Here is an 18,550-nt window from a genome sequence, read left to right on the forward strand (position 1 = left end):
CCTAGATTCTGCTAAAACAGTATTAGACTTTTATTGGACATTTTTATGGCACCTATGGACAAGTGTTTCCAGGCGACACAATACAAGTTGGGGGGGGATGGGGAGGGAGCATGGGAACCACAACCATAGAACAACTTGGCTTTGTGACAATCCTACCATGCAAGTGCATGAAACAGGGGCGTAGAGGGAGAAGTGCAGGAGGAGGTGTCCAATGGGAAGGCGCTGGGAAAGTGCTGAGGGGCCAAGGCAGTAGTGCCAGGGGAAAAAGGGGGGGTGAGTGAGGATTAGTGCAGCGGACAGGGAGGACCAGGTTGGGCTAGTCCGAGAAGGGAGCCAAAGGCAAGTGCTGGCGTGACTGGTAGGGTGTGGTCTGGTCCCTGTATGACTGTGAAGGGACCAGGTCCCAGTCCCAGCGGCAGAGGGAAAGTTAGCACACAAGGGGGAGAGACAAGGAAGAGGAGAAAGGAAAGTCTTGAGAAGTTGCTGAAACTTAAGACGATCCGGCTCATGTCAAAGGGGTGAAGGGCCGCTGTTGCAGAGGGAGGAAGCAGCCTAGCAAATGGATTTACCACCCACTCTTTGCTTGGAGAAACGTTTGACCTGCAGAGGTTGGGAGGTATTTAGGGAGGGAAAGCTGGATGTAGAGAGGTCCCAGGCCCCAGGCAGCCTTGTGGATGATGCACAGGGTCTTGAATTTGATCCTTGTGGTCACCGGGAGCCAGTGGAGAGAATTTAGGGCTGGAGAGATGTGGTCGCTGGGCCTGGGCTTGAGGCCAATGGTAAGTGTTGCAGTCCTATTCTGGATTAGTTGAAGGGGCAAAGGGAGGAAAGAGACACATTTGATATTTTTGAGAATTTCCATTTATGATATGATATGATAGTTTATTTATATAGCGCCTATACACAATGTGTTTCAAAGCGCTTTAAGGCAAGGAAGGGAACAAGGGAAAATACAACAACATTCTTACAGGTCATGAGCAGTAAGGATGTGAAATTAACTATCGTACTCGGCCTGACGACATTTCAGATAGTGCAAGTGCTAAGTCATAGATAAGGAAGGGAGGGGGAGAGTGGGAAGGAAATGAAAGCAGACAGGCTACTACCGTACTAGGCCTGACGACATTTCTGGTAGAGCCGAGGAAAACAAAAGGTGAGGGAGAGGGGTGCAGAAAGGGAGGGGAGGAACAAAACAAGTGACTATCGTACTAGGCCTGATAACGTTTCAGATAGTGCTGGAGGGAGGGGGGCAACAGTAAGGGAATAGGGGAGCAACGGATGAGGTTGCTATCATAGTAGGTCCAGGGACATTTCTGATAGAGTAAGTGCATAGAAGAAAGTAAGGGGAGGAGATGGGAAAAGGGAGAGGGGAGGGGAGGAGAGAACAGAGAGTAAGCAGTCAAAAAGAGTGGAGAAGCAAGAGAGGAGAGCAAATACAATTGCAGAAGTCAGTAGTAACACATAATGTTGCAAGCCAGGATACAAGATGAAGATGGAACTTTCCTTAGTAGTCGTCCCTATTCATCGACTTGCCCAACTAACAGTCTGGATTAAGTACCATGATCCAGGCATGCTTATCCCTATGTTGCTCCTAAACAAACAGCCTATGCTAAACAGCCCTAAAATGATCACACACAAATTGAGCCATAAAACATGGAACACAGTGGGGCTAGGTTAGTACATTGTAAGCCAGGCGAAAACACAAGTAATTTCTTTCTTATCTTAAAGACCCATATTAATACTCCCAGACGTGACCTTGATTTCTCTATTACCAAGTAGGAGGACAAATGAAGAATGCAGTCTTGCGCTCTAAGGTCTTGTACGAGGCCTTTGGACTTGCGGTAAAGAATATTATGGGCAAAAAAGGAGGAAGTACTTCTAGGTTTCAACTGAATTTCCATCAAGCATGCTCTCATCTGCTTTCCCATTATATGTCTAATGTATAGAATTCCTAAAGGCTCTGGATTTAATTAACAAGGCCATGCCTAAAAACCCCTTCCTATGATCTTATACGGCCAAATGGATATGGGGTGTAAGATTTACTTTCATAGTCCTCCAGCCAGTAGCACTGTCTCACGTGTCAAATGAGTAGTAAAACCGAAAGTGTAGATGGACGTGGTAACAAATAATCAAGGCAACAATTCTAGTGATTGAAAGAGGAAGATTTCCTTCTCTGTGCTCCATCTCCCCCTTCATCATGCCCCTTTTGTTACCCTCTCCTGCTCTCCTCCCTCTGCTAACGACTGTTCTATTATTAAAAAGCAATGGTGGTGGTTTGATGAACCCAGGGTGTTATGCAACATTTTTCAAAGCCAAATCGAAGATCTTTCTTTTAATCCCATCTGTTTCTCTTTAGCTTCTCGTTCGAAAAAGCGGGTAATATTGGATTCCCTTGGCGGGGGAGGGGCATTTTCCTAAAGGAATTTTTCCTAGTTTCTTTTACGATGTACAGAAATGCAAACTAGATACTTCCTTCCTTTCTTTCATTGTCGTGGTGTTGTTTTAGAATTTTGCTTTTGTGTGTTTTGCTGATGTTGGCTCTTTTCCGCAGTAATGCAAGATTGTTTACTTTTGATTTGTTACTGACATACATTAATTTTGATTTGTTTTTTGTTCATGGTAAATTTAAAAGGGAAGATGACGATTGTCTTTTTTCTTAATGGGGAATATTCCATATGCAATGGTAAAGAAATGAATTACAAGGTCCACTGTGTGCCAATTATAAATGACCAAAGATTCCTCTGAGAACATCTGCATGCCCAAAATCTATTTCTGACATATTATCTAATCCTCCTGGTGCATATTAATATATTTCTCCCAGAAACCCATGGTGTGGCAATCATCAGAGAAATGATAGGATCAAAGATCGATTATTACTTTCCTCTCTAGTGAGAACAGCAGAAAAACTCCTACATAAAATCCAGTTATCTCAAAACTCCACTGTTTCCCATGAAGTTAATGGTTACCTTGAAGGCTCTTATAAGCCGGTCATGAAGCGTAATGGAGCAAACCAGCTCATCTGTTAAACATAATAAAAAATATACAGCCCAGAAAGAATACTGAGATCCCAGTGGAAACATCTAATTAAGAAACTAGCTAGAGCAGGAGGCAGAAAGCTTTCCCTTTACTTTGCCCATCCGTGGAACTCACTTACGGGAAAAAGGTCGCTTTCCCAGTCTGTCCAATGAACATGGCAAAACTCTTCGACATGCATCCTTGAGTCCTGACTGCCTTTGATTGATGAAGTTATACATAAAATACCAGTGCCCCATAAAACATTTACATTTTCCTGAGGTGGGGAAAAAAGTAAGCTTTTCAGCTAATTTTCATAACCATACTGCATTGCTGTGTGGCTCAGATTGGAGGTGAAATTTCAGTAATGGCTGCTGGTTGGCGCTGTCTAAGTATGGCATTCTACCTGAATATTGCCTATTCTAGTACTTGCATAGTTGTCTTCAAAATTATCTGATTTGCTAAATGTGGCCATCTTTATTGGGGTAACAGCATTACAAACAATGATGATGGTGAAGATGTTGACTGGCAGCAAAGGAGTCTGGTGCAATCTGGAAAGTATCCTGTGCAAGTTTGCAAGTGATTAACATCAGCAACGTCAAAATCAATTAAAGTCAATGGGGGTCATTTGTGCAACATATGGTAATTGCATGCAGGGGACCAACAATGGTTAAACTTGCGAATTTCTAGCCTTCTGCATGCAACTTTAAACTCTCCCAAAGCAGAGAGTTAAAGTAAAGAATAAATGAAGGGGAGGACTCAGCATAAAAAAGCTGGAGCATAAAAATAAAGCGTAAACGCTTTAGGTGCTTTGGTATTATGCTCCGGCACATTGTAAAATGACACAAAATATATTTTTCAATAAAATGTAGTAAAAATTGAAACACTGCTAAGGCCTTTTAGACAATACTAAAATATCAGAAATAAGGATAAAATTGGGCCAAAGCAAAGTTAGGCAGAACTGCCATGAGTTTCTACCAATTATATTTTAAATATTGATGTCTGGTTCCACCAACTAACAATTAAATGAAATCAATCATTTGTGATCTCTTCTTGAAAACATTAAACCCTACTTGTACATCAGGTTCTTTTTGAAGGAGTGTGTGACAGCAGGAGTCCCACAGCAAACATCAGTGTATTTTGCCTCTTTAGCCTGTGGCTCATCTTTCATGTGCCCACTTATGTTTTTCCTCCAATGGATTGGCACTAAGGTACATAGTCTTAGTGAATGCAAGACCGCTTTCATTTGGCAGATATCATTCTTTGTGGCAAGGATTGGCTAATTCTTCATTTGAATGACATTATGGCATAATTCATGATGATGTACATGGATTTGTTCCCCAAAAGGTCCTGTTTTTACACCATAAAAAGCAAAAAACTAGAAAGCCCTGTCGATACACCCCTGCCCCTCCACCCTCACGCCTAGAGATTCTGTGAGGGCCTGAGCCTCTCTTGCCAAATTGGTGGGGAATTTAGATTGGCTGTTTTCGACTAGTCTCATTAAATGAGTGGGAGCGCTGATCAAGTCTTTAAATCGATGGTCCGCCATTTTGGATTTCATATGTGTCTTTGGTATGGTTTGCAGGGGACAGCATTATGGTCATATGCTGTTTCTCTAGGTACGGTATTCAAAATTGTCAATAAGCACTGAGTAAGTAAGGTTTTAGGTTTTATGCAAGCTCACTTTGTCAACTGTTCTGGAGGATTTCAAGCTTTCCCGATGCATGTCCGGCCCTCAGAGCGATGTTGCACCAAGACTCCTAGAAAGTCCCTCCCACTTAGCGTGCTGTAGCAGGGAGCAGCACGTTAATTCTGTGACTGTTTAGGTTCCTGTACTCGTAAAGAGAGCACGGCCCTGGTTCATGGAATTATTTGCATGTAAAACGTGCATTTGCGTGCCATTCTGACTGCAAATTCCGATTCCTCAAACTGGGTATGCAGGCAGAATGGCACCCAAATCCCCGTTTTACACACAAATAATTCCCTGAATCATAGGCTATGTCGCTAGTGTGGTGTTAAATAAAAGGGGTGAAATGTCTGGAAATGTAGAAAATTAACAGTTGGACATGGAAGGGCAGCTGATCTCCCTTGTGCCAAGATTCCCTTTTAGTATGTGTTAAAGCGCCAGTGATATTGCCACTGTCAAAGCGATGGCCCCCGCCTTATGGATGGGGCCAAGTGTGGGTAACCAGGGAGTAGTTCCCATGCCCCCTCAGCCCATCATCCACCAGCTGAGGAGGTACCAGGACTCCTTGTTCACCCCACTATAAGTCCTTAGAACCAGATAGGGAACATCATCACACTGCGCATTTCCTTATAAATCACATTCCTTTCATCAACCAATCAGAATTTAGAATGTCCTTTCCATTACATGACAAGGGCAGCTTGCACAAAAGAAGGAGCCTCATTTAACACGGCCCTAACAAAACTCATCCATTATAAAGAACTAATAATAAACACGGTTTTATTTATGAAGACCCATGGTTTAGTAAGTGGAAAAAAAAATCAATTTTCAGACCAAAAATACCACAAACCATTGTCTACATTTTATACAAAATAAAAAGAACATTTCAAAACCGACTTAAGCTACATTATAGTGGTTGCTTTATAGAAATATAAAGTAAAAGAAAATACTATGCTCTTCTCTCCTTTCCAAAATACTTTTGGTCCATAAAAACAAAATTCAAAGGGGAAAGATTTTGACAATTCACCACACATTTCCAAGTGGGGTTTTTATTTTCGAAAAAGTGATGTGATTAATAATACATTAAGATATTCTTATTTATATTTCTTACTCAAATAGAAGTTCTCTTGTGCGAGTTTCTGCTGGCAGAATCGTGCCCCTCCTGTGCTCTCAGCTAGACCGCATTTCCTGCTTAAGGGAAGCCTGGAGAAGCACCTCCTCATTTAAACCACTGATTACACTACTGGGTTCATAACGCACAGCTAGTCATTCACCATGTGTCTTGGGTATAATCAGACGTGATGTTTGCTCAAAATCATTGACAAATAAAAGAATAAACACGTACAAAGACAGATTGAAAAACGAATCATGCACCAAATTAGGACAGCTTCATCTCAAGACATCCTAGGATACAGAATAACCCTGTTGGAGGTGCCAGACAATTTCATCCTTCCTTCGTCAATAAAATGCGTACCAATTAGCTAAGCTATAGTAGTATCTGATATTATATTATTAAATACCCCAGAGGATTTAAGAGAGATACCTTACACATGAGAGCCCGGTGAAACCTGCAGAAAAGTGTACATCATTTTTTTAATAACAAACAAGTTGTGACATTAGAACTCGCCTGTAATAAGAAAATTGCAGCAAGCCTCAACAGTGATTCGTTAATATTGCAGATTTCTGGCATCACAGTGCCTGCTGCTTGAGCTAGCAGAATGTGAAAAGCAGCTCCTTGAGCACGATGGTAAACGCCACTCAAACAATTAAAGAGGTAATGGCTATATCGGTGGGATGCACTTGCTGAATGTGGGCTGGTGGTGCAATTATCACATGGTACTGCCTGCCACTGTATTCTTTATCAGCATTGCCACTGGGCTCGGGCTGCTTGATTGTTTTCTATTCAGTGAACAGGTTTGTGAAACCCTGTTCGCCCAAAGGAAGACAAATCCAAAATATGCGTGCAGCCTGTGGATAGGCAAAGAAGGGGATAAGAACTTCAGCACAGAAGCCACATGTAAAAAGGTTTTCAGCAAGTTATGATTTAGAAAAAAGAATGCTGTAAACAAGCAATCGATTGGTTGTGAGGAAACAGGGTGCTAACTAAACAGGTGTTTTTTCTTGTGTATTTTCGTTCTAAAATATATAACATGTTGAAGACAAAAAGGAAACATTTGTGGACCTGTGTTTTTTACGTTCACTCTGGGAGCTTGAGGTAGTAGATCAATATTCGTTATGTATGTTCAAACTGGATTTGGAATTGACCCTATCAAGTGGCTTAATGCCCGTTTTTTTAAAAAACTGTCAGGCTGCTTGTTGATTTGTTTTATTTTAACTGTACAGATTGTAAATGTGGTCTACATATCTCCAACTGAAAGGTCTCTGCTAGGAGTGGAAAACAAGGGATGAGAGGCAACATGTATTTTAACAAGGAAAACCCACGTCCCATAATAAGAAGATTATTGAAAATCACCTGAGACGTATGTGCCCTTGTAAAGCTATGGTGGGAAACCAAAACCGTCCAGATGTTTTGGCTAGGGCTTATGGGGGTTGAAAGCCTAAACATTTGGATGGCTGCAAGTTGCCAACCACTGTTATGAAGCATCCCTGACTTATGCATAATTCCTCTTTGTGGTTAGGTATCTTCTTGCAGACTTTCACAATGCATAGAACATTAAATGTAAGGGGACATTTTATCTCACATACAAAGTACAAGTGATTATTATAGTGGCCAATATTTGACAAGTTGTGCACATAGTTTCTAGGAATGTATAGATCTTGCTTTTAGTTTCTCAAGGAAAACAAGTATGTTCAGTGGTGACAAACAAGTTGTTTTACACACATTTTCCCAATCGTAAGCAGTCATTATATTTTTCCACGCTGCATAAATCTGAATTCCGTAATTTATATTTAGGCTTGTAAAGATGCAAAGAAATAACACAACTTTAAATATGCAGAAAAAAAGTCGTTGACTTCCCTTTTAAATTGTACATTTCATGTCATGGTCATTCTGCTTGACTTTTTTCCTGCTGTCTATCAAAACTCCTTCACTCTGCGGGCCTCTTCCTAGCCCACACTACTGTCGAATCTTGCTATGTACTGTCTTCATTCACTAGTAATATATTTTGCATGCTCTTTGGAGTCTTTTTATGTTGTGACTGAAAAAAGCCTGCTTTGAAAGAAAATTCTACTCATGGTAAAACAAAATGGCCGCCGTGTATGACCAAAACAAAAAACAAAAAGCAAAAATTCAAGACGAAACAAGTTTTATTAGTGAGAGGGAGATTTAAGCATATTACTAAAAGAGTCATTGTCTTTTTCCCACGCTGCACTCCAAACACAGCGATTATTGTTTTCTTTTTATTATTGCATTCCTGTCACTGAATATTAAGAAGGTAGGTATTTCTCTGCCTACGCACGTTCACATCTGCAGATGAGCCTGTTGCAGCACCGTAGCTTACTTGTTATTTTTCTCTCTCTTTCTTTCTCTTTCTATATGTTATTTATTTTAATTTTGGTGGCTCTGTACATTTTTTAATGGTATGCCCTCTTTATTTAGCAAATCAAAGCAGACCAAACCTGCTTCCTGTTTCTCTTTTTTTTGTCCATGTATTCTGTTAATCTTTTGATTCCCCCCCCCCTCCTTCTTCTGTTGTTAGACTGCATTTCTGTGTGTTTTTTAAGACCGCTGATTTTGTGTTGGTTTCTGTAACTGATTTATAAGTCTAATTAAAGTACTCTTTGGGGGGAATGCTGTAAACAAGTTACAAATATAGAGAAAATCTAAGGTAGTGAATTTTTCCATTCTGGGAGGGGCTCCCATTTCATAGAAGTGGTATTAAGACCTCTCGTATTCCGCCGATTAGACTGCTATAATTTGCCATTGGTCATCTGAAAGGGTGGGGTTTACGGGTGTTGTCAATATCATAATTTAACAGATCATTTGTATTAAGAAATGTACCTGAGCTAATTTGCTATCGTCCATTATTACGAGCTATGGTTGTTTTGATCTTATCTTAGAGAAAACATGGCTGACCAAGAATATCCTTGTTTATTCTAGAGTTAAAAAACATGTTACATGTTCCGCAAAAAAGACTGTCTTAGTTCATATTTAATTGTATTAGAAGTAGGCCATACATAGTTTTTGCTCCCAATTGCAAGAACATTCCTTTCTGGTAGCGAAAATATGTTTTGGAGCTCTAACCTTTTAATGACTAAATATCAAGATAATCCACTAACCTACATCAAGTGTGGCAAGGATTAGACCTATTAACACCATTTAATTAGAGATACAAAGCTGTGTTTATTTAAAGGGGAACTCCTTCCTGCTTTTGGAATGGCATTTAGTGGTGGATAAACGAGAACTCAAAAGGGCAGAGCACCTGTGAAATGTCTGAAACCAAATTGGGAGCAATTACTACCAATGTTGCCACCACTCGTACACTGAATTCAAAAATACTTTGAGTGTTATAATAGTCACCAAACGTTTTCATTTTAACAGTTCTGACAGCAGATACATTAATGTGAATTCTATGTTTAATTACATTGACTGTTTAAAACAGACTACGTTGTAGAATTCCCATTATATGTCAATCAATTTAGTAGTCAGTGTTCCTTCATTGTCGTCAATGACTTAAAACCATCCTAGCTGTGCCGTATGGCATTCATATGGGACCATCACTGAACAATATTACCTCAATCTGATAATTCCATGCTGTATGTATTCCATCCTTATAAATGAGGCAAGTCCTGGCGATAGTGCTTACGGGCCTTGTTATATGCAAGTTCGCTAGACTATGGGGATCCAAAGCAAATGACAGACATCCAGCTCAAGTTCTTTTCCCCTAAACATAAGGCAGAAGAAAATCAAGTAACATTCTTCAAATCAAGTTTATTAATTTATAGTAGAATTATTTACTTTCATTGATACTGTTTAAACTACATTTTGACTGAGTCATTATTTTTCTAATATAGAATTTTTTTTTAAATAACATTTTCAGTATTCATTTCATGATGCAACATTTCATGTTGACTGGTAGTGCTTGCATCTTTGCAGTAATCTTAAATACTTTCCTCCAATTTATGTTACATGCTACACGCCAGGCTTAAAAAGTCAATTACCACCTTAGGTTTCTGTTGTACAAAGCACACCATTTCATACTCAAGAATGAATTACCAATCACTAATGGCTAGTGCAGATTTTAAGGCCTAGCATGTGAATAAACAAAAAGGATTCTTTTAGTTAAATTGAACAAGCCTACTTTAGAGTAAACATAGTTCAAGGAATTGACTGATCAAACTTGATAATTGATGTACAAGTAGCAGGGATTGCAAATGATTTGAAGAGAGAACAAAGTTGATGTCGCTCACATTTTCATAAGCACCATGTGTCAGACTCTACTGGAGAGATTCTTGTGGATCTTCTTTCCATCAAGTTTGGAAATGGTAAATCCCTCCTGGATTCGAGAGGTTGACATTTATTAAGCTACATTAATGATTGTGTTGTTTTGTGTGAAAACATCACATCGATAGGAAAATCCCATGGAAATTATCCATTATATCAATGCGACTCCCTTACTCAATGTTGAAAATAATATGCAAAATTTGCAAAAAGATGCAACAATTAATCCAGCAGCTCAGATTACTCACTTCATTAAAAATGCTTCATGAAGAATATCTGTTTTAATTAATATATTTTAATTAATATATCCAAGAGGTGAGAAGGACTTGGGTGCACTTCACACTGCAGCAGATTATCCAAGACCGAGAACTATGAGCAGCAGCTCTCATTTAATAAGTCAGAGAAGTAAGGAACTTAATGTTGAATCCACTGCCTCGCTGCTGAGGAGCTATGTTCTTGATACTCCATGCTTTTAGCCTTCACTCAGACTGCAGTGATTACATTGGCCTTACTTAAGCCACCATATGAATCAGAATTGTGAATATTCCCCTCATCAACTTCAGAAAATAGTAGAAAATCATAATTATTTGTACATTTAAATTTCTTTTTTAAAATGTTTGGCAACGTTAATTGGATAAAGAGCAGTGGTTTTAAAATCCATATTTTCTAGGAACTATGCCATCCCTGTGACAAATTGTGCATAATTCACCCAGATAATATTCTAATTAACTATGTTTTGTTACACACCGGAAGCCCATATTATCAAACTGGTCAGTTGTGCACTGTTCTCTAATCATAGCAATCACTTGAACTAATAACCCCACAGCATGTCCTTAGCCTGCATAAATATCTGTCCATTGGTTCAACCTCCTTTATTTATATCAGCTATTTTAACAGGAAAGATACACACATATTCTGGGTGGTATTTTGTTAGCTGCACATTCCAGATTGGAGCTTTGCAAACCTGTGACTTTTACCAACCAAATAATTTTTAAAGCGTTTATTTTGAAACGTGAAACATGTTCTGCTAAACCCCTCCTACTGAACATAATTGAAGTACAGTTTGTACATTTCTTACTACGATCCACACAATATGTGTCATACTAAACCAAACTAAACTACATACTATGAAAAGTAAATGTCCCGATTTCTTAAAAGTGAAAGGTGAATGACACAACACAAGGTTGCACACTATATATTGATATTGCAGGTGAGGCTACATATTTGCAGTTACTCTCCTAAATTAAGGATTGTAATCATTGTGAAGCCTACAAATTAAAATGTAATATAAAGCATACATAACAAATAATGTGCATTATGGTCTAACATTGTCATCTAGGTGTCCGGCTGACATTTACAAAACAATCAGCCTGTGTCCTTGTGCGTTATCAGGTAACCCAAAGCCTACAATAGCATGGTGCATATACATTCATTTTACAAACTATTCACACCGTATTGTTTGACACTGAACATCCCCTATCCAATGAAGCCTTGTGTCTTCCATGGGTTCTGAAGTGTAATTAGAAACAATATTTGAACATGGTGTCTTGTACAGTTTGTACTTTGGGGAGGCTACACATTCAATGCTTTATAAAATAGTGTATATTCTGGACTGCCCACCAATACCTTAACTGCTGAGTGTTTCCCAAGTATTTTAGTGATCCTGCTACCTTAGGCACTCGAAACCACAAACGATCTGCTTTATAGTGATACCGCTGGGTGCAATTTAAAATAACTCTGAATGGTCAGAACCATTAATGAAATGCATGATCCAATCTATAATAATATTGTAATGTACACATAACAACATGGGCATTTTAAAATGAGCTGCATTTTGGAACTTGCCATCTAATTCAGGTTAGAATCTTTCGGTGAGTGTGACTGACTTATGACTAAGCATACTTTGTGCTCAGCTGGTCAATGAGATTGTTGATAATGCAGACTTTGTTGATAACATTGACTTTGTTAGTGACTATTACATAGTACTGAACAATTTACATTAATCAAATGTTCAGTTTTAGACAGAACTAGGTCTGTGGGATCTCTTTTGTGAAAAAGGTGATATGAAATAGAAATGTGTCACCCAGACTCCCCTTGAATCGTGTACAAGGAAAGCAGATGTTGTGCATTCTCTCCCTATTGGTTCCAATGTATGGGTCTATTCCTCAGCAATCCCCTGTACTTGGAACTTCAGTTCGACAAAATGTTCAAACAAGCATTTCAAACAAAAAGGCAATCTACCTTTATCAGTGCTAAGCTTCTCCTCTGAATGCCCATCAAAAGCCAAGTGACAATAGCCTTGACAGTAACTGTACAAGTAGGTGCCTAAGTCTGCCTTGTTCTAACACAAGATCGGGTAGTGGATGACATTTTATCGACTCGCAGTGTGCATTGAGCAAAAGCTATCTTCACAAATCGATGTATCTGCAAGGACAATAATGTAAATTATTCAGGGTAATCAAAACCTACTGTTCTGCCTTCTCTATAAAGTAGCTACAGAATCCTATATCCTAGCTTCCACCTACTTCCAATACCCACTACGAACACATATGGCCACCACTGGGGTGGGGCTTGTACTTAAAATTCAGGAATAAATATGAATCAAGGCTGTAACACAACCTTTAGAACATCAGAGTTAGTTAGTAGAGAATGGTTTCAGACAAGTTGAACACTCAGGAAACCTTCCCTTTAGACCTAGATTACAGCAATTGTGCTTTCTTCTTCCTTCCTACAAATTCTGGAGTCGGGTTATGTTCAAACAAGCTGTTCTTTAAGGTAATCTTTCTAACCTTACTCTATGTGGTGGTAGTAGTTTCCTCCTCGCCTATTCATACCTGGCACACATTAGAATATCAGCAGTAGTAGATGTTCATCTCTCCTGGTACTGGATGTCAACCGTGCTTTTTTAGCAACAAGTCTGCTCAAAATTACCATTCATATTCGGCAGATATTGCATTATTGTCTAATAGTATAACTTTTAAACATTACCCAAATTGGCAACTACTTGTCCATCTCAAGAATAGCCTACAAAAAAAAAGATCTCACTGGCTTTAAAGGGTCCATCCATTGAACATACACAACTGTAATCTTCACACCACCTGACATTGTCTAACCAGACTGCTTTGGTAATGTCATGATTGGAAAAGTTACAAGAAAGTTAATTTTGCACTTGCAAAATTCCAGTAGTAGCAATTTACCATCAGGCAACAACGTTTTAGCTTGCCTGTGAAAGACAAGAGGATGCGTTTTCAAAAATGTGTCACTTAACATCTTTAACCAGATAACCCCAGCAATGTCTGCCTTTGTGTGCATCACTATATTTTTCCAATCGTTTTGGTTAACTGAACTTGTGTAGTACAACACATGAGAGTCTTTGGCAGTCCTTATGAATGTGCAGAGAGTACGAGAACTAGTTAGGTTTTCATGCTTAACCCGGTAGTTATACAGAAGTAGAGTGGTTCATAAATTAGTCCCTAGCACAGAGAACGATCAGTCTCTCACAGCTTTCTTTTGAAGTGGTGGGGGATGGTGAGATTACCTGGAGATAACCAGACCTGAAGGGAATGGTTTAGAAGATGGAGTTTAATTCGAGCGAGATCCCGTAGGAACTCTGGGACTCAAAGGCTTTGCATAGTGTCTCCAACATGATATAGATCTGATTGATAGATGTAAGTCAGTATTGATTGGTTGCTGTACTGTCTGTCCATGTTTGGCGTGGTCTAAAGGGTGATGTATTTGTATTGTGGATGGATATCACATTTTATATGACTGCCCCAAGCACTCTTTACGATTTTATGAAACTATGCACAATTACGTTTTTGTGATTTAACAACATTTTATTTGCTTAAGTGTTGCAAACTTCTTGCCATCATGTGTTTCACAAAATTACTTCCTCATGGAGTTTTGTGATGCTGTGTTCCTTTCGTTTATAATGGTGATGGTATATTCTTCTTGTTGTATGTAGGCCATTTGAAGGAGAAGAACAGGGAAGAGGGGTTAACTCACATGACTCTGATAATTTGATCTGCTATCTACTTGTTGAGCAGTCTGTGTTCCTCTGGGTATTGTGAGCAGCAGTCTGGGCTGCTCCTTGTGATGAGCCTAATGATTTTAAATAACCTTAAAAGCACTAGGCTCACCACTCCGAGGACACGGATTGGTCAAAAATCAATTTGAGGATCTAAATCTAAGATGATTAGGCAATAGACTAGAGGTCTAATGTAAATTGTGTAAGGTGTCAGATTTGTGTTCCCTCCTTACTACTTGCATGAGGAGCAGAGCTGCAAACCTGTTCACTCAGTGGTTTGGATCAGAAAATCTCTGAGGAGGCACACAAAGTGACTATTCTTGGATTTGATGGTGAAAGGCTAGGAAAAGAAAGTATCTTGTAGAGTACATTTTTTTTAAAGAAATTACAACTTTCATTGCCACTTGCCCACAAAGGGTTTAATCAATGATGAGTAATTGAAATGCTTGAGATTATTCCCTTGACTTTTTTTTTATCCACATCTCTAAGGATTTGCAATTTGTATGATTGCTGCTTCTCCATTTAAAATGCATAAAGAATAACAACCCCTGGGATAAATACTTAGAAACAGAGGGGAAAGTTTATTAAAAGCATGTTGGCAACATGGACTGAACTTCTGGTGACCGAATGAAGGCTAGTTTAAGAGAGAAATATGGATTTGTATACAGTATAACAATGATAGAATTTAGGGAGCAAATGATTGACATTTAGGGACTTTAAACAAGCTAGCTACATGTCCACTTTAGAAGCAACAAGAATGCCCGACTTTTGATTTGGTGACTTTTCCAGCCTCTAGAACCCTTGGATGGTTTAGAGCTTTTAAAATCGCAACTGTTTGAGAAAAACTCCATGTATTTTACAGAATAAGATCCGTAGATGTGCAACAGGCACTAGACAGAACATCTTCTAAACTATAGTCTTATGTCACTGGATGAACCCATTAAAGCTCTCTAGAATTATTAGCAAGCTAAACTGGCCCGTTTGGAAATGCCCGCCCACCAATGTTCTAAGGAAGTAAGCCTGATCTTACCTCCACCCAAGCTATGGATCCACTGCCAGATCCACTACTCGCAGGCCCCCCGAGACATTGGGGTTTTGGGTGTTTTTTATTTTCGTTTTATTTTTTTCTCTATCTCTTTCTCTCTCTTGCATTTTTTGTGAATCTAACGATGCACTTATGTTGCCCCGCTTTTCCCTTCTCTTCATACCTTACCTACTAAAGGAGGAAATGCCACTTTTTTGGTAAGTGGATGTTAACCGAGAAAGGAGTTGAAACAAATACAGAGTAATGACAAAAAATGACAAAATGAGGTATCAGGGTCCGTGGTGTGCTCAAGAGCTCTGAACAAGGGCTCAGCCAAGGAAAAAGGACAAAGAAAGAAAGGATCCAGAAAACATTCAGACCCAAGTTTTGTTTTTATTTGAAATTACATTTGTGGACTTTTATTTTGTTTTTCTCATTTTGGTTCGCTTTTCAGTGGTTTGTTTTCTTACCCTGCCAACCTCATCCCCAAGCTCACATCACCCCAAAAACCCTTCCTTTCCCCGATTTGTGCTTCTCGGCACATATATATAGTCTCACCTATAGAAAAATTCCATATCTCCTTTTACAATCCCATTATTCGATTGCCATTTTTATTATTTCAGTAGGTTTTAGATTTTATTTTACATATGCTTTTTGTTCAACCCTCTATCATTTTATCCTCATTGGATTCATGTCAGGCCAGAACTCTGAAACTTGCCCTTTTCCCTCCTTCCCTATGATTAATTTCCATTTCTTGTTTCCTTGTTTGCGTTTTGCATGTGGCCAGTTGCATGAGCGGCATTGTTGGGGTCAGAAGGCTAAAGCAGGGAGCTAGTTTCAGTCTAGAGGCTGTGTGTAGCGTGCAGTATGCAATGTACTTCTGACAAGTGTGAATCTCTGCAAATTCAAGATATCGGTCTTCTAATAGCCTTTGCTCTCCATTTCCCTTTCTCTTATTTTGTCCACCCTTTCCTTAAATTTCCTTCTTCCAGAAGCTCGACACTTTGTCCCCTTCAGCAAAGGAGAAAGCCAAAACAGAATCACTGTCCCCAGGCTGTCGAGATGGAAAGACAATCAAGCACGACCAAGAGAGCCCCAGCTCTATTTCACCAGGGAAAATTGCCAAGGGAGTGGCAGGAGACAAAGGGATGCATAGAAACCGGTCCAGGTCAAAGTCACCGCAGAAGCACAGAAGGTGGGACAAGACAAGGCCAGACGGGCAGAGGGAGTCTCTTGACCGCTCTGTTAGTCGCACCGGCTACAGCAGTGATTCTGATGGATCGGTGGGCTCGCGATCACACTCCACGGCAGCAGGAACAGAAAAGAAACATGGAGCACCTCTCAAAAAGTAAGTGAGCACTGCTGGGAAAGACAGCTATGTACGTCTGAATGTGAAATTGAAGTACAACTATCTAAAGTACTAATATCATAGTGATAACATTCATTTAGAATTTAATTCTGTCCCTTATACAAAATACTGTTACCATCCCATTAAATAATTAAGAGCCCTGTTGAGAAGTTCTGATAATGTCCCAACATTTTATTGGTAAATGCTCTGATGAGAATTCCGGTGCTGTTATACATTTTAAAGCTCTATTTCAGAAACAGGTACTTTCCCTTTGGCTAAAAAAGGTGGCTACTGCTCCGAATTAGTACCTTTCAACGTAGGTTGTGAACTGATACCAATTCTACAAAACTAAATCAGTGTCATTTGTAAATAGCTAGAGAGTGTTTCGGGTCCTTTTGCAAGTTTTTAGAGAACAGCAAAAATGCAAGCCATGGCATTTCCATTTACAATCGCCACCAACACAGATGAGTAACAGCAAGGGTGCTTGATGGTTGGGCGAGGGAGGGTTAAAACATTTTATGAACAGGAATGGCTCTGCCAGTATTTTTGACACAGGAAAAAAAACTGCAGTATTGAACCAAATAATGTTAAAGGGTGATGGGGCTCAGCGACACAGTGAAAAAAAAATATCTGGGAACAGAACGTTTATTAACAGGATTTAACACAAATAGACCATAATTAAAAAGAAATGGGAAAGAGATGCAGAGAGCCAACTCGATATTCGGGTTCCAACATTGACCAAGTATCCTGAAATCAGGGTTCAAAAGGGAATTGGATTTTGTGCTTCATTTTGTTCTCACTCAAAGGCCTTTGTGGCTGCCTTACGTCTTGCATTATGGTTTCCCTCTTCTTTCTTTCAGTCTTGGAGTTCTGGATTCATGCACTCATCACCTCTTTGTCTCAGGCTTGAGGGTTTCATCTGTCAAAGTCAGAGGACCTTCTCAAGGAGATTTTGGTAGAGTCAAGTAGACTGGACTATCTCAGTCTTTCCCTGTCACCCACAAACGGGTCTCCCATTGATCACGTACTGTGCATCTCTCTATTCTGGTCCTGGTCCTCCTTGATGCTTAACCATGCTCTTGTAACTTCTCAAGCCTACTCAATTCCTTCTTCCACCTCCTGCTGGTCTCAGCCAACCTTCTTCTCTTCCATCTCCTCCTGATGTTCATAAGCCTTCTCCTGAAAACCTTCCACCTCCTTCTGATATGCACCACCCCCTCCCGATTTCCTCTGCCAGCTCCTTTTCCCCTCGATCCTCTACCAAGCTCTCTTGCTAATTCCCAAGATCCTCCTTCTCCAGGCTAATCTCTCTTTTCAGGCCCTTTTCTATCTCCAGTTATCTCCAATTTCTCACCCAGGAGCTCATTTTCCAAATACCCACCCTGTCAGACTTAGAGCCCAGGCTTATATTGGCCTTTACACACACACCCCCTGGGTCAGATTCTCTAAGGGTCTACCAAGTGGTGTAGGTGTGTGGTGTGGAATTGGCAGGAATCAATGGGTTCACCTGGGTACACTGACAGGCAGACTAATAGCCTCATTAAGAGTTGGCGGTGCGGAATAAATTGGTGGGAATGCAGCAGTAATTCCATTACCACCGCATTACCACACCACCCAACTACGAGTTAGGTGGAAAGGTGGAGGAAAAACCTCTGCCTTACCACCCAAAAACAGCCAAATTGGCAGAATGGCTGCTGGCAGAATTGCCGCTGGTTGCAATACTGCCAAAATCCCCCATGGAGTCCTACAGACTCCAATTAATGGGGCTAACTCTGCCTACCGCCACTTGTAAGTGCCAGTCCAAGTGGTGGTAACGGTAATACCGTTTGGTGATATCTTTGTGATTTACCACTGAGATACCACCAAACCCAAAATGAGGCCGTAAATCTTTAAATGGATGCTCCCCCATCTTGGATTTCATACAGGTCATTGCCTTGGTTTGCGGAGACCTGCAGAAAGCCGTGGAGAGCTGCTTCACTGAGGCTAGTATTCAAAAAATTCTAGTGTGGGTAGGACACAAGTTGTAATCTTTACCACTTTCCCAGTGATTGCACTGT

At 40.0% G+C, this 18,550-nt stretch overlaps 1 protein-coding gene across 3 annotated transcripts in view; it reads left to right on the forward strand.

Annotated features, from left to right (window-relative positions):
* Positions 1-18,550, forward strand: part of SRRM3 (serine/arginine repetitive matrix 3) — a 672,576-nt gene that overhangs the window by 523,881 nt on the left and 130,145 nt on the right. For all 3 annotated transcript variants that reach the window (XM_069614948.1, XM_069614950.1, XM_069614949.1), the window contains one exon: positions 16,138-16,493. In XM_069614948.1, the coding sequence (XP_069471049.1) occupies positions 16,138-16,493 (356 nt within the window). The remainder of the gene's footprint in view (positions 1-16,137; positions 16,494-18,550) is intronic.

The sequence above is a fragment of the Ambystoma mexicanum genome, chromosome 9 (assembly GCF_040938575.1).
Source record: "Ambystoma mexicanum isolate Mex_15411 chromosome 9, UKY_AmexF1_1, whole genome shotgun sequence".
NCBI lineage: Eukaryota > Metazoa > Chordata > Amphibia > Caudata > Ambystomatidae > Ambystoma > Ambystoma mexicanum.